At 54.2% G+C, this 15,643-nt stretch overlaps 1 protein-coding gene across 5 annotated transcripts in view; it reads right to left on the reverse strand.

Annotated features, from left to right (window-relative positions):
- Nucleotides 1-15,326, reverse strand: part of UBASH3A (ubiquitin associated and SH3 domain containing A) — a 40,170-nt gene extending 24,844 nt beyond the window's left edge. For 2 of the 5 annotated variants that reach the window (XM_003991367.4, XM_045036568.1), the window contains exons 1-6: nucleotides 15,169-15,325; nucleotides 13,338-13,391; nucleotides 10,365-10,551; nucleotides 7,966-8,164; nucleotides 4,366-4,535; nucleotides 3,114-3,322 (exon numbers count right to left, since the gene is read on the reverse strand). In XM_003991367.4, coding sequence (XP_003991416.2) covers nucleotides 3,114-3,322; nucleotides 4,366-4,535; nucleotides 7,966-8,164; nucleotides 10,365-10,551; nucleotides 13,338-13,391; nucleotides 15,169-15,281 — 932 coding nt within the window. In that variant the 5' untranslated portion in view covers nucleotides 15,282-15,325. Of the gene's footprint in view, nucleotides 1-3,113; nucleotides 3,323-4,365; nucleotides 4,536-7,965; nucleotides 8,165-10,364; nucleotides 10,552-13,337; nucleotides 13,392-15,168 lie in introns of all 5 variants that reach the window. The other 3 variants (XM_003991368.4, XM_019839345.3, XM_006935839.3) reach the window with 2 other exon arrangements.
- Between the last annotated feature and the right edge of the window lie 317 nt (nucleotides 15,327-15,643).

Raw genomic sequence — 15,643 nt, forward strand, 5'->3', positions numbered from 1 at the left:
ATGGGTGACTGATGTTTCAATCGCCAAGCAATGAACACACCTAGATGTGCATAGGTAGAACATACCTATGCAACCTCATACCGAGAAGGGTGTCTCCTCTGGCAGGTAGGGGCTGCTCCTGGTGCACGTGCACATCTGTCCTCGGGCACTGTAAGGCCAGTGGTTGCACATGCCAAGTGGGAGTCCTGAAAGCTCCCAGAGGGGATGGGGGTGCTTCCAAAACATGGCCAGTCAGACACACCATCGCCGAGCCTACTACGACTTATTTTTCTCTTTTTTTGTTTCAATTGTTCTTAGTATTTATTAATTCATAAGGGAAACGTGCCTTTAGGAAAAATAGTCCCAGAAGTGTCAGGGGTAAAGTCCAGAATGGTTACGTTGGCCACAGGTGGCTGGAGGATTAATTGTGAAGCAAAAAATGTAGGAGCCCAAAACTCATCTTCTACAGAGTTTTCGCCATGTAGTTCTAGAAATACCTCAGTTTGCCAACTTCCTAGTGGCAGTGAAGCTCTCACATCCTGAGCAGGGAGTGAAGGACCTGCCTCACCCTTCCTGGAACTGCGACGGTCAGTTAGGGTATAACCAGAATCTCCTGATTTCTTAAACAGTTCACTGGACTGGATGGTGGATGGAGTTGGTTCTCAAGGGAAACAAGTGTTTCCTTAATTGTGTGACATCATCCAGCCTCCCCACCTCCCTGGGCCGCAGTGTCCTCGACTCTCCAGGACAGGAGGCCCTATTGGATTATCTCTGCAGTCCCTTGTGGCACCAATGGCCCATGACTTTGTGGTAGCCCACAGGACCCATGGCCGTGTCTGCCCTCACATGGTGGTGTTTCTCGCAGACAACTGGTCTACCGCATCTTGGTTGGCCGTGACCATTCTGTGGAAGCTGTGTCCCTTTTGCATCAGGTGTGGGAAGGGATCTCACAGCATGCATGCTGGCTGCAACCTAGCCCTGGATTTGTCTGACTTCTCCCCCTTTATTGTCTCTTTGACCCCATGTCCTTATATTCTTTTCTTCAAATTTAAAATGGATGAATTTATATTTTGAATAAGTAATATATATATATATATATATATATGGTTCAAATACTTACAAATCATGGATGGTAGAGAGTGAAGTCCCTTCCCCAAGTCCTTTTCTCTTCCCCAGCCCCTTTCCCAACTCCCAGGGGACCACTGTGGGAAGTTTCTAGAGATTCTCTTTTCCGGGCAGTGTTTAGGCACAGGCATGCATATAAATCCATATTAAGCACATATATGTACAGACAATGGTTTTTTACTTTACCCTTCCCCACAAATAGCTCTGTAATATACACTGCGTTCTGCAACCTATCTTGGATTTTTCCATATCAGCACGTAAAATACTTTCTTGTGACCCTTTTTAAAGACTGCAAGTATTGTGTTATACGGATATATCCTAATTTATTTCACTAATACATTGTTTCATGATTTAACGGTCTCTTTTAGGGGAAGTTTAGGTCGTGGTGGGAAGCATACACACACCTTTTCCTGGCTATCCAACCAAACACTAAGCTGGGTGCTGCTGTGCAGAGATTTTGCAGATGCTATTAAAGTCCCGGTCGGCAGACTTTAAGTTAATGAAAAGGGAGATTATCCTGGGTGGGGGGTGGGGGAGCTTGACTTCTTTCATTGGAAGGTCTTTAAAAAAGGCTCAGGGTTTCCTTGAGCTCAGCCATTCCAAATAGCAGCTGTGCCTGCAACCATTCCCCCACCTGCCTGGGGGTTTCCTCCCCGATTGTCAGAGGCAGACAAGTGCTTCCATGAGTCATGGCTTCCAACGTTTGTGGTCCCCTCCCTCCCTTCTTGCCTGCCTGTCCTTGCTTAGCTAGCCCCAACAGTCACACACGGCAATTCCTTAAATGTGTGTGTATGTGTGTGGTGTGTAACACGGCCATACATTATAATATAAATAATATAATGTAAATAGACATTATTACATTATTAATAAATAATTTTTGTATATTAAATACAAAATGTTCTATATTTTATAAGTGCATGTCTATTGTATGTGTGGGTATGTATATAAATTACTGCTTCTCTGGCTGAACCTTAACTGCTCCTCAACTTGGTATTAAGCGTGGGGTGCTGCTGTGACAAATACCTAAAATACGGGAGCAGCTCTGGGACTGAGCCGTGGGTGGAGGTGGGGAGAATTTTGAGACACACGCTAAAAAAATTACTTTGGACAGACTCTTCGTGGTCTTATGGATGCTGGTGAGAGTCACACGTTCCAGGAAACTGGAGGAAGGGGGATCCCTACCATGTAGTGGCAGCACGTTGAGTGAAGTTGGTTGCGTCGCTAAGAATATTTCCAAGCACCGGCTTCCTTGTGTTGCTCACAGTAACATATGTGAGGAAAGAGATTAATGGAGGGAAGTAAATGGGACAAAAGGAACCGGTCCCTAATGACTCCGAGCAACCCCAGCCTCTCCAGACGAGGCTAAAAGTGCTAAAATGAAGAGATTCTCCAGCTGAACGCAAAGAAGCCACCAGGAGCCCCACGGCTTCTGGGAGATGCGTTCTGCCAACACCACGTGAGCTTGGGGGAGGACCCTGGGCTTCAGGTAAATCCCCAGCTCCAGCCGAAACCTGAATGTGGCCTCGAGAGACCCCGAGCTAAGCCGTGCCCGGATGCCTGCTGCAGGAAAAGTATGAGGTAATAAACGTGTGTTGCTTTAGCTGGGGAGTTCACGGTCATCTGCTACAGAGCAGTAGAAAACTAGTAATGGACCTTCGGACTTGACAATTGACACGCTGAGCCGAAGGCTAGGTAAAGCCAAGCTCAGGCTCTCTGATATAATCTGTCAGGTCCATAACACGGAAGTTTTTACAGTCGTTTCGGGATTACGATCTCAAAAGCCACATAGAGCAATTCATGCTTTCTGAGCATTATTTGCAGAAAACCATGGATCGGCCAAGATATTTACCGTATACCTGCAGGGATAATGTCACCAGCATGGAGAAGGCAATTTTCTTCCCAGTGATGGAATGGTCTACAAGCACGTGGCAACCACTGTTTTCCGAGGGACGTTCTTGGCTGCTAATCAGAGAGAAGACGTTTGGGCTGCCGCTAGAGGCAGTACTCACCTGTGCTTGACCCAAGTGTCAGACTCATTGGCTTGCTCCGTGTAGTTCTCGGGCAGGAAGCCCCGGCAGCCGGTCCGCTGGGAGGTCCCAATCACCCAGCCCTCGCTGGTTTCCTCCTGCTGGGTGGGGTCCACGAAGATGTAGTCGCCCGGACTTAGTGTCAGCTCGTCTTCGTTCTGGGGTTTGTACTGAAATAGGGCCCTGAGGGTCTGGAAAAGACGCGAGCGTTTTCATGTCTCAAACCTGGGCTGGGAAAGATGGCAGCACGAGAGAGATGACATCTGCCCTTTGCCCCCAGGCTCCCCGGTTGTGCTCTACGACTCCAGGGCCTGTCCAGGTGACAGATAGTAGCCGATGACAGACTATGGCACAGAATTCTTTGGATAGGTTTGGAAATGAATTCTGGTATTTACCTATCATCTATCTATCATCTGTCTATGTATCTATCTATGTATCTATGTATTTATCCATCCATCCATCCATCCGTTTATCTTATCTATCTAATCTTTCTACGTACGTATCCATATCTACCTATCTCTCTAATCTACTTATTTATTCATATCTATTGTCTATCTATCTATCTATCTATCTATCTATCTATCTATCATTTATCTTATCTACCTGTCTAACCTACCATCTATCTATCCACATCTATCAATTATCTATTCATCTATCTACCTATATCCATCATCTCTTATTACTACTTATTTCTAACATGAAAGATCTTAGAGCAGAATTAGACGTTCACATCCACCTCCCTTGGCGTAAGGTTATTTATAGCCTTTCATACAACACGGAACACGGTGGATTCATCCATGCTACTTCCACGGGTCTGAAAGGAGCACTGCATGGTTTCCATCTAAACCATCCATCTCGGGGGAGGAAGTCTTGTGTGAGGTTTCACTGAAATCGTCGTTTAAGCAAATTAATAAGCAACACCATGTACTCATAAATTTTTGCAAGAGTCCACTTTTTATTGCCAGAAATGGTACTGGTGTTTTTTTCAAACTTTTTTGTGTCTGCCAGTCATACATAAAAGAATACTAGTTCTAAATTTGCGCAAAAATAGAAACGATTTTTAAAAAAATAGTAGAAGGACTTCCTTTCCCTGAAATACCTCCAGAGGAGGAGGGCTCCTGGGGGTCAGTGCTCTATCTACCGGTGGGCCGCCTTTGGCTCCCTTGGAGAGTGTCCAGTTCAACCGCCTGGCCAGGGCCACTCCGGCCGAGGCTCCCGGCCTGGGTTCGCTCACCTGGTAGTGCACGAAGCGCATGTCTCGGGAGTACAGCACGGCGGTCCACTGGCAGCTGTGGCCTGGGTGGATGGCTCTGGCCAGCTGCTCCAGCGTCCTCTGGTGGTGGGGGTAGAACTTGTGGGCCAGGGTCAGGTGCAGCTGCTTGGCGCAGGGCTTCACGGTGCAGTCTGCGAAACCAGGTCAACACGAGGATGGTGGGCGCTTTTACCCCCACCGTGGGCGCTGCGTGTGTGTGGGGTGGTTATGCATCCACGACGGCTACGTGCCCAGGGCTGGTATGCGAAGCCTGTCTGCCTGGTGCCTCCTGCCTCTGCCCCCTCCTTCCCCCCAGATTGTGCCATTTCACAGAGTTCAGCTTAAAAAGTTTTGTAACGTCTATTCATTTTTGAGAGAGAGAGAGAGAGCAAGTGAGCATGAGCGGGGGAGGGGCAGAGAGAGAGGCAGACACAGAATCCGAAGCAGGCTCCAGGCTCCGAGCTGTGAGCACAGAGACCGACGCGGGGCTTGAACCCATGAACCGTGAGATCATGACCTGAGCTGAAGTCAGACGTTCAACCGACTGAGCCCCCCAGGCACCCCCCAGAGTTCAGCTTATAGAGGACATAGCTGGGTACTGCAAATCCTATAAGGAGGAGGAAGGAGGAGGGGTGGAGATACAGGCCCGGGTGTTTGGAGCCTATCAGTTTGCAAGCCAGTGGCCCGAACTTCTGATCAAAGTGGATGTAGTCACAGCTTCTCCGTTCATTTTCCGGGGCGCACACACTACCCAGCTGCCTGGACTCGTAGCCTTGAACTCTGGGCCGATGGTTTTGGTTCTGCTGCAGAGTCTCGGGAAGAAAATGCCACAGGGAACCCAACTGTGTCAAACATGATGGCATCTCTCACATTTCGCTCACTTTGGCGAAGCAGGGAGCCCTCGGAGTGGTCGGTCCCTGGTGTCATTGGGAGGCCTCTGCCCTGGTGGATCCTGCCCTCCTGGTCCTCATTCCAGGGCCCTGAGGTCAGCCAGGATCCGACGGCCTCTGGGCCACAAAGTAGTTTGTGTTTGGGGGAGGCGGTGACCGACGGGAACGCAGACTTTGGTGCCACGTAGGCCTGGCTTTAGAGCCACCCTCCTCTCCTGGTGGGGCGACCTTGGGAAGAGCTTGCGTTTGCACAGCAGCGACCTGAGGACGGTGGGGGCCACCTGCTGGGGCGGCGCTGAAACCCGTCTCTTGATTCACATCTCCGGGAGTCTTTTCGTAACTACTGGTTACCGGCCACCTCTCCCCCGGGCAACGCATACCAACAGACAGGCCCCGTTCTCCCCTGGAACGTGGCCCGGATGTTGCACTTGCTTCCTGGGCCCAGACCTGGTGGCCCAGTGATGTCTCCCATCCGCTACATGAGACTTCAGCGGCAAACAAGAAACCGCCGAGGCGAGAAGCATAAATTGAGAGCACGTGTGGGTGGCGGGGAAATTCTTTTCTTGGGTGCTTCGGCCGTGGGCGGAGGACCACCTGGCCACGTGAGTCAGTGTGGCCCGGGAAAGATCCACGCCGGTTGTCATCCGTGAACCACACGTGGCTTCTGCGTGGGCCCTTGTCTTGTCCGCCCTCCCCAGCCTCTGCCTCTGGGGGCGTGTCTCTGGGGGCAGACACAGATGCCCTGATGGGGACACACTGAAGCTGGCCGGCTCCCCCCAGCCCTTTGGGGTCAGGCCAGGGCACAGGCGTGGAGGGCAGGGCGAGAGCTGTGGGGTCGGAGCCTCCCTGGCGGAGCCCAGGGCCGGTCAGCCTGAACCCGGGTGGGGCCGAGCAAGACCGAGCTGGACTGAGGTTCTTGCTCTGACCCCCGCTTAGGGGACCCTGTTGCTTTCCGGGGGCTGTGGTCACAAATGGCCACAAACTGGGGAGCTTAAAACCACACAAAGGTGCTCTCTCGCAGTCTGGAGGCCAGAAGTCTGTAGGCGTCCGCAGGGCTGCGCCCCCTCTGAAGGCTCTGGGGAGGCCCCTCCCTGCTGCACCCAGCTCCTGGGGCTCCGGGTGGTCCCTGGCGTGTGGCCGCATCCTTGCGTCCCTGTGTCCTCCCCATGGCCTCCACCCCTGTGTCTCTGTGTTCTCTCCTCTCTCATAGGACCACTAGTCGCTGAATTTAGACCCCACCCTCCAGCCTGGCTTCCAGTCTGGCTTCATTTTAACTAATTGTGTCTGCAGAGCCCCTGTTTCCAAATAAAGCCTGTTTCTAAGGTTCAGGGTGGACAGGAATTTCAGGGGACACGATTCCCCCGCGCCAATGACCTTGAACAGGAATGTTCCCCTTCGCCGGCTTCGGTCTCTTCATTTTTAAAATGGGGCCAGTGAGACCCAACTGGGGGATGCAGTGCGTAAGGGAGGTGCCCTGTGTGCCTTGAGGCGAGGGGCTGATGGGGCAGGGCAGGACGAGGCCACCTTGTCCTTTTGGCCGCAAGGAGACTAAAGAGCCGTCACCTGACTCTTGTTTCTATAAAGGACGCCAATCCACAGAGCCACGGGGTAAGCTGCTAATCGTCCAGCAAATAGGACCCCGGAGCCCAGAGGCCAGCCTCCAAGTGGAAATCCGGGATTCAGTGACCTCCTGGCGCGGCCAGATCAGAAGGGGCCTGGACACCTGCGGAGGGGAAGGGTGGCGTCTCTCCACCAGGGTGCCGGGAGCCACCACAACACTGTACTGACTTCCTGTGTCAGGACCGAGGGGGAAACTCCACAGAAACAGGCTGCGTTGTTTGAAGGGCCAGAGTCTTCGCCGATTTGCAGAGAAAGAGCGACTTCTGGGGCTGATGTGACTTGATGAAAGCCCAGCGCTAACCAGAGACGAGGGAGAGACGCTCGTCTTCTGAGGTCAAGTCCAGAGTCCCTCCCGTGAACCCCAGCGGATCCTGTCTCCGGACCAGCGCAGGGGTTGGGGAAGAAGGGAGGCTCAAAGCTTCTCAAAGTGAATCTCGACCATCCTTCCCCAAGAGGCCATGGAGAAAAGACTATGGTCTTCCCTAAAACATCAACAAAAACCAACTAGGACTTGTGTTTTACACACAGCACTGACCCCGGGAGGGCATCTGCCCGAGGCGGGCATGGGGCTGGGGAGCCTCGGACGTCCCCGTGTGGGAACCAGCCTGTAATCCACCGTCATCACGTGACCACTCGAGGTCTCCTCCTGGGACAGCTTTCCAGGCAGCTGGAGCGCACCCAGTGTTCTGAAAACCCGTATCGATGCAGACAAAGGTATTCCCACTTGGAGAAAAGGTGGCCTCTGCTTTCAGAGTCTGCTTTCCTTCTCAAGGACATCCTGGCTCATTAGATTTAGCTCCGGCTAAGCTGTTCGGCCCCAGAGCCAGGCCACGTTGGAGGAGCTGGCTGAAAAGGGAGAGGTGGCGATGGAAACGTCCTGGGCCAGGGCGTCTGCGTCCCCTGAGCCCAGCCCAGCCGGCGGCAGCAAGGAGCAGCCCGCAGCCCGCAGCCCGCAGCCCGCTCCCCCTGCGGCTGGCCCGCGGCGCCTGAGGAGCAGAGCACGGCCCCGGACACAGAGCAGTCGGTCCCCGTCAACCGCGCCCTTCGTGTGCAACTGGCCAGGGCTGCCTACCTGCCAAGACAGCCACTTCCATGGCGAACGTCGTGGCGAATTCCCGGATGACGTCCGCAGGGCTGTCGTTCACGAAGAAGCCCAGGTAGCTGATGGAAGAATGGAGAGCCAGAGGGACGACCAAGGGGAAGGAACCCCGGATCCTGTCCCCGGCTCTCTTTAGAGCCTCGTACAGACACTCCACTTTGTGGTCCTCGCACTAGGGGAGAAGAGACAAGGATGTGCTTTTCAGAAGGGCAGCTATTAGCTTAGTTGATTCAGATCAGGCAGCCCCGCGAGCCTATTTGTGGCCACAGTGCTGGAACGTGATTCTCTCGCCCCCGCGTCTGGGGCTATGGATTTGTTCTGCACCCCGCCTCGGTTTCTTAGAGTTTCCAGGTAAGATTCCTTTTGGAATGGAGTGTCCTCTAAGGGTCCAGGTTGGAAACGCCTGTCACCCTGACTTACCTCTCGTCCCTCTGTGTCATGTTGACTCAACCCACAGCTGTGCTCAGCTGTTCGGACTTCTGGAGGCTTCTCCTAGACTCGGAGGCAGCCACAGTGCATGCACGGCTCCGGGCCCCCTGCTCAGCCTGAGTGCCAGGCTGCGGGCACTGGCCGGACCCTCACCGCCCTTCCCCACTCCTGGTTCCTGGGCTCAGCGCTGCCCAAGTGCCTCCTGGGCTTGAAGACCTTCCTCCATGTGGAAGACTCACGTGGCCACGTGGGACCGCGGTGAGACCACAGTGAGACCACGGTGAGACGTAGACCCTCCCCCACCCCCCCAAGCAGGAAGTTAGCCCAGCCCTGTGCTTCCTGGCACTGGCTCCCCGCGAATTTCCCACGGCACCTTTCATTCTTGTACGAATCAGCTGCATTGTAGTTTTAAGATGCATTTTCACGTCCCCCCTGACCAGCGGCTCGCTAAACTCGTCCCTGTGTGTTGCGTCTTTGTGGCCCTCGCGGGTCCTGGGAACGCGCCTGACGCACGGACGGCATAACCCTGAATAAATGACTGTCTGTCCACAGCGTGTCTCTCGGTCTCAGGTCAGTAGTCTGGGGGCACCGGGTCGTGTATGAACAGAGCCGCAATGGACACCCGCCCGTGGAGGCTGGACCTTTTCCTTTCGCAGCGTCAAAGGCAGAGGCTGCATTTCCCTGTCACTCTTTTGCCGGAACGGCTGCTCAGCCAGCCAGGCAGGGTGGGACGGGGCTGGGGGTTGGTGGGCGGCTAATGCAGGAGAAGGGAGGTGTGTGTGTGTGTGTGTGTGTGTGTCTGGACATGGACGTGGGAAGAGGACCTAAAGGCCCAGGTGGCCCCCTCGCTGGAGTGATGAAGCTTGGCCCATTCGAGGGTTATTTTCATCACGGGCTCTGGCTGCTTCCTTTCCCTGACGAGCTCCTAAGGACAAGCTGGAAAACAGCTTGACCGTCACAAACGCCGTTGCCGGCAAAGTAGGGTGACCCACGCGCCCCAGTGTGCCCGGGACTTTCCTGGTTTTAGCACTGAAGGGTCTGTGCCTTGGGAGCCCCTCCCCTCAGCCCCTGGCAAACCGGGGTGACCGTCAAAGGCTCCCGGGGAATCTGCTGGAAACATTCCCGGCGGAGGCTCGCAGCCCCCTTCCCCTGCACGCCGTGGAGCCTGGCACGGAGCGCTCCTCGGGCCCTGGCGGGGCCCCTGAAATGAGTGGGCCCCTTAGAGCTTGCCGATGGCAGAGGTGGCCGGCTAGGGCGTCCTCTTCAGGTTTGTCTGGTGTGAAGCCACACAGGAAGTGGCTGTCGGCCCCTCCCTCTCTCTCATGCCCACCTGCTTCTCTGCTGAGTGGCCCAGGTCCTTCTCCCCTTTCCAGGACCCCTGTGAAGCTGCGTGTTGGGCCATATTCTAAATCAGGGCCGGTCCCCACAGAAGCAGGGAACGGTTCCGCACTTGCAAGGGCCAGCAGCGACCGTTCTTTAGTTCATCCGTCACACATTTCCGCAACACCCGCTCTGAGGCACTGTGCTGGTCTCGGGGCACAAAGGTGAGTGAGGCGTCCACCTTGTGGTGATTCAGCCTCGTGGGGGCTGCAGGGCTGCACCGGACACATGGTCACGCCACATGGACAGTGCCACGAGAGATACACGCCAAAAGATGACGGGAGCACAAAGGGCAGCAGCCCCTTCTGCCCGGGGAGCTGGGCGAGACTTAACAGAAGGAGGGGATAAGTGAGTGGGGTTTTGCGGAATGCGTAGGAGTTGACCGGATGAGGCTGAGGAGGAAAGTAAAGGGTGTCCCACACGAAGAGGACGGCTAATACTACAGTCGTGGGAAGTAGATCACGTGGCTGCCCTCAGTTGTATCCAACATCGCTTAGTTATCTCAGGGAAATGGCTTCAGCGGCCTGGTAATGAGCATTAAAGGCGTGTTGGGGCCGACTCACCGTGAAGAAGTCACAGAGCGTTATGTGCGGGAAGATCTCATGAGCTCGGTTCTTCGTGCACTGACGCTTGCTCTCTCTCCAGAACTCTTGAAGTTGTTCCAACAGGGACCCCGTGGGGCAGAGGAACAGGGCATACTCCTGGGGGATGGGATCGTCCAGAGAAGGGTCGTTGCGATGACAACGTAGCCTGTAACAGAGAACAGCGCTGTCACCCGAAGCCAGGACAAAAGGACCCTTCCCCACGGAGGGCAGCAACTCGGAGGAACAGGCCGTGCCGAGCGCGTCCAGCACCCACGCTGCACCCCCAGCCCCTCTCGGGCGGGACTCAGCGGGCCCAGGCCGCGGAGCAGCTCAGGGGCCGCCCGAGTCTCGGACCTGCGTTAGTCTGACTCCCAGGCCAGAGACCGAGAAAATGAGAGAAGGTGACGGGAGACCTCAGCACCTCTTCAAGCGATCTTTGGGACCCAGCCACCCCCCTTAGTGTTGAGAACAATTTGCAGAAAAACTTCACATTTTAATTGTAGCAGACTTCAAATGGAGTGTAAAAGTTAAAACTACAGAAAAAAAATAGACGAAATTTAGGTGGCTATTACATATTTTCTTTGCATTCAGAAGCTTACTTTAAGGACAAGGAGACATGACCTACAACCCCAAATTCAAGTTCATTCTCACTAACAAAAACAAGAATGGGGACAACCCCAAGGTGCTATTTTGCTCATCTGTCAAACTAACAAAATGCCTTTGAAAGGATAAAAGTTACGCCCAGTGGTGTCAAAGGGGCAGCGAATTTGCGCAAATTTGTGTGTACATGAGCAAATTGCCAGGACGCACCAAGAGCCTTAAAATACCCATTTCATCTGACGATTCTACAATTCCATTAACATTTCTACTTCCAGAAATTTCTCCAAAGCAGGAAGCAGACGGTATACCTAAAACTGCACGCATATTTTATTGTACGGTTACGGGTCCCGGTTAGGAAACATGAGATAAAGGACGAGGAGTGTATTTACCAGGTATTCATCAGGATCCACAGTTTTGACAACTTTCTAATGACTCAGAGACGTGCCCGGGATGTGAAAGTAAGTTTAGCGGGCAGTGTGCCGCCCCTCGAGGAAACACTAGTTTCGCACAGATACAGTCTCCTTAAGAGTAAAAACAAATACCAACAGGGGGCGCTCTGACCCTTTATCCTGACCCCCTTCCCCCCGCACACACGTGTCCTCTATTGTCACTTTGCTTTTTCCTCCTAGAAACCCAAGTAACAAATCCGTAGATAACACGTCCTCTATTGTCACTTTGCTTTTTCCTCCTAGAAACCCAAGTAACAAATCCGTAGATAACACGCGTGTGTGTTTTGCGTAAATCACAAGCTGCTGCCTAAATTATTCTGCAGTTTACATTTTCTCCGTCGACCCCGTTTTTGTGCTTTATCCACACTGGCACGGAGGCATCTGGTTAAGTGGGTCCGAGTGACCCTTCGAAGGGCTGTGGGTGCCCGTCACACTCGCGGGTGATATTTCACTCATCCGTTCCGCTGCTGGACACTTAAACTGGTTTCTCTTTGAAAAATGTCATGGCGCTGTAATCAAGATCTTGGCCCGTGTCTTTTTAGGCCCTTTGTGTGTTTCCACGGCATGTACTTGGACGTGGAACCGGGCGGTCGGCTGCGATTGCCACCGGGACTGTGAGAGACCGCGTGTGGACGCTTGAAGCTGCCCTCTGTTTTTGACGGCATCTGAATTTGTGCTCCCCTGATTCGGTAAGGTCGCCCCACTGCTGGTTGAGCCTAGGGGACCCCACTGCCTCCCCGGGCCTCGGTGGGACTCGTGGTCTGGCTGACCTATTGTAACCAGGGGGAAGGAACCGTGGCCCTTGAAACCGTGGGTTTCATCTGAAATTCAAATTTGGCGACTGTCTTTAGAGTTAGCCTCACCCAGAGGCTTCTGGGTGTTTCCCTTTGCCTGGGAGACGGGTTGCATGTTTTGTCCTTGGCCTAGAGGTTCTGGGGGAAGAAGGAGGTCCCCGCTGAGGACACACTGGCCCCTCAGAGGCCCACTGTCCTCATTTGCCATCCTGCTCCGGGGCGGGCACCGCAGCTGGGTGAGACCCGGTTTTTAGTGTTTGATTTTCGATGTGGTTTTCCAGAGCAGCGCGTGAGGGGACTTCCCGCCTCAGGACAGAATGATGGCATCATGGCACATTCAGGCGGGACCGGGGGTTAAGAGGACCTGTGATCCCAGAGCAGAAAGCGGAGGCCCGCGACAGTGGGCGGCCTGCACAGTCGCTAGCCGGTTTGTGGCAGAACCTCCTGGCACCCTGAGCTCCACACCCCGCCCCCCACCACCCGGCCCCCTTAAGGTGCAACGTGCCGATGCCTTAGGCGCCATTCGGGGCCACCAGTAAATTCTCTCCCCATCCGAGGGAGCCTGAGAGAGTGGTGGCCTGTATTTTATGTCGGAAGAAATAGCTCTTCCCTATTTACTCAACAAATCGCGCGGGTTTCTTCCTTCTTTGACAGTCACATGTGGATAAACTCAGATTTTTAAGTGAAGAAAGGCTTGTTCCAAGTTCAATCTCTCTACTTTGTTTTTCTTTTTTTTAATGTGTATTTTTGAGAGAGAGACAGAGAGAGTACACACGTGAGCGAGGGAGTGGGCAGAGGGGGGCAGAGAGAGGGGGCCAGAGGATCCAAAGCGGGCTCTACACTGAGAGCAGAACTCGACAAGGGCTTCGGACTCACGAACCGTGAGGTCACGACCTGAGCCGCAGTTGGACGCTTCATCTACTGAGCCACCCAGGTGCCCCTGTTTTCCGTTTGAAATGCGGGCTCTTTATTCCTTTCCCCGGGTGCTGGTTGGGCAGGGTGCCTGCCCAGGGTGTATGGGGCCCTCCCACGCCCACCCCGGGGAGCTCTCGAGGCCCGACCAGTTCAAGCCAAACACCCTGCACACCCGTGGAGGCAGCCGCACTCACCAGTCTGACGCCTCTTCCGCTGTCTTCCTTCCAGTGGCCGCCAGAGCCTTCAGCCTACAGGAGAGCAGACCGGGAGGAGCATTCAGACCTTGCCTTCCCTTCTTTGGGGGTGGGGGGCATGGGAGAGGCAGGGCTAGCACTGTGGCACATGGGGCCCGGGCTGGGGGCCCCACGAGGGCCTGCACTGCTTAGACTTTGAAGCCGGATGCCCTGACCAGGCCTCCGTGCGGCCTCACCGTGATTTCTGAAAACGCGGACCTGCTCACACCCGCCTGCTCGTTTTCCTTCGGGGGCTCCCACCTCCAGGAAACCTCCCCCGAGCCCCCCCACCCCCAGCCTGCCCACATAGGGCCACCCTGCCTCGTCTATGAGCTTGTGTCTGTTTGCCTCCTCTACCAGCCTGCAGGGTCCCTGAGGCCCAGCCCTGTCCCACTCATCATTATAACCCAGGACATACAGACACTGGGGTAACTGAACAGGGCCAACTTGGACAGGATGGAAGGAGGCTAAGGTAACTCACTCAGGAATCCAGCCTGGAGACAGCTGGAGTTGATCAGCGGACCCACGTGACGCTGCTCAGAGCTGCTCTTTGGTGAATACCGACAAGGATGATATTGGTTTAAATCACAAGGCATTCTGAGCATGAGTCCAGCTTCGAGAACATCATAAAGGGTGGGCTTTAGAGGTGCCAAGAATAGGGCCCCACCCCTCCACCGCCTGTGTTCTCTGGCTTCGGTATCCCTGGCTGTACCCGGGGGAAGGTGCCCGGCGCGGGGCCTGGCACACGGCTCCGCTGCCCATTTCAAAGGCCCCCGGTTTATTATCAACATAAAGCGACCAAGTTCTGGTTTGGATTAGAAAAGAAAAGGGTGAAGTTTGGGGCGCCTGGCTGGCTCCGTTGGTTAAGCGTCCGATTCTGGCTCAGGTCATGATCTTGCAGTCTGTGGGTTCAAGCCCTGCGTCGGGCTCCATGCTGGCAGCTCGGGGCCTGGAGCCTGCTTCATATTCTGTCTCTCTCACTCTCTCTCACTCTCTCTCTCTGCCCCTCCCCCGCTCATGCTCTGTCTCTCAAAAATAAGTAAACATTAAAAAAATTTTTTTAAAGAAGAAAAAGAAAAGGGTGAAACTTCAAAGTGATGGCAGCTAGTTTGCTCAGGGCTTTGTTATAACGTTTCAGGAAACCTTGGTCCCCAGTCCAAGGAGTGAATAAGTCTGAAAAATCAGTATCCCATGTGCCAACCATAGCTCATGGCTTCTGGGGACTTTGTCTCTCTCTGACAGGGTGGGTCCTACGATGAACATTTTCTGTACGGGGACCTCCTCCTTGGGTAAGCAGGATCGATCAACACTGTTCCGGTAGTTTCTTAACCACCTCTTTTCACCAGCAGACATTGAAGAGATCTTGCCTACGGGTGACTGGTTCCCCCGCACCACTTAGAAATATTTCCTAGGTGGTGGTGCCCTCCACTGCTCCCTTCGGCCTGGAGTCTGAAATGCCTCCCAGGGTCGTCTCGGTCCCTGAACCACAAAGAGGCTGCCCAAGCCCCTCCAAACCCTAAGAAATGGGAGTGCCCCCATAACACATGGCTTCCGACTTTCACAACTTTTAGGGTCCCTCCACCAGCCAGCCAGCACAGTTTGACCAAAGGGCAAAGAGTATGTCATTTATAAAAAGCAGAGAAGGGCTGTATTTTGAGAGTGTATCTCGCTCAGCAAAGCGCACCCCTCGGGCAGGAAGTAAGTGCTCTGAGCTGCCTGCAGTTCTGTGGTGGGGGCAGAAGCGTCAGTGGGCCGGGAACGCACGTCCAGCGGCCAGCAGGACAGTACTCACGCGGTGTGTACCGGGAAGCCCATTCCCAGAAGGGGCTCCAGCAGCAAGGACGGGCCGCGGACCTTGAGCTTGTTGGAGACCTTGGCGTAGAGCTGAGTCTCCCCGGCTGCCATCTCTTCCTGCCTGTGGACAGAAATGAATAGATAAAGCCAGAGAGAGAGACACACGCAGGCAAGGCTGAGGGTGTGAAGAAAAACCTCAAGCCCGTTTTGATCTCTCTGACAAAAGCTAATATCCTGTTTGCATGAGATGTTGGTTTTCAGAATGCTCTCTGCAGGGTGCTGGGGCGCCATGTCCACCGGCCCTGTTTCCACATGGGGTTCGCATTCTGGAGGTCCAGCCAAGGATCAGCCCCTGACTCAGTTGGCCACTGGGGCCACCAGCCATGGGCCCCGGGCAACCCCAAGCCCCCTTGCCTGCAAACGAGATGTTAAACAACACGCCATCTACTGTCCCTGCGGGCTCTGACATTTTT

This window comes from Felis catus, chromosome C2 (assembly GCF_018350175.1).
Source record: "Felis catus isolate Fca126 chromosome C2, F.catus_Fca126_mat1.0, whole genome shotgun sequence".
NCBI classification, from domain to species: domain Eukaryota; kingdom Metazoa; phylum Chordata; class Mammalia; order Carnivora; family Felidae; genus Felis; species Felis catus.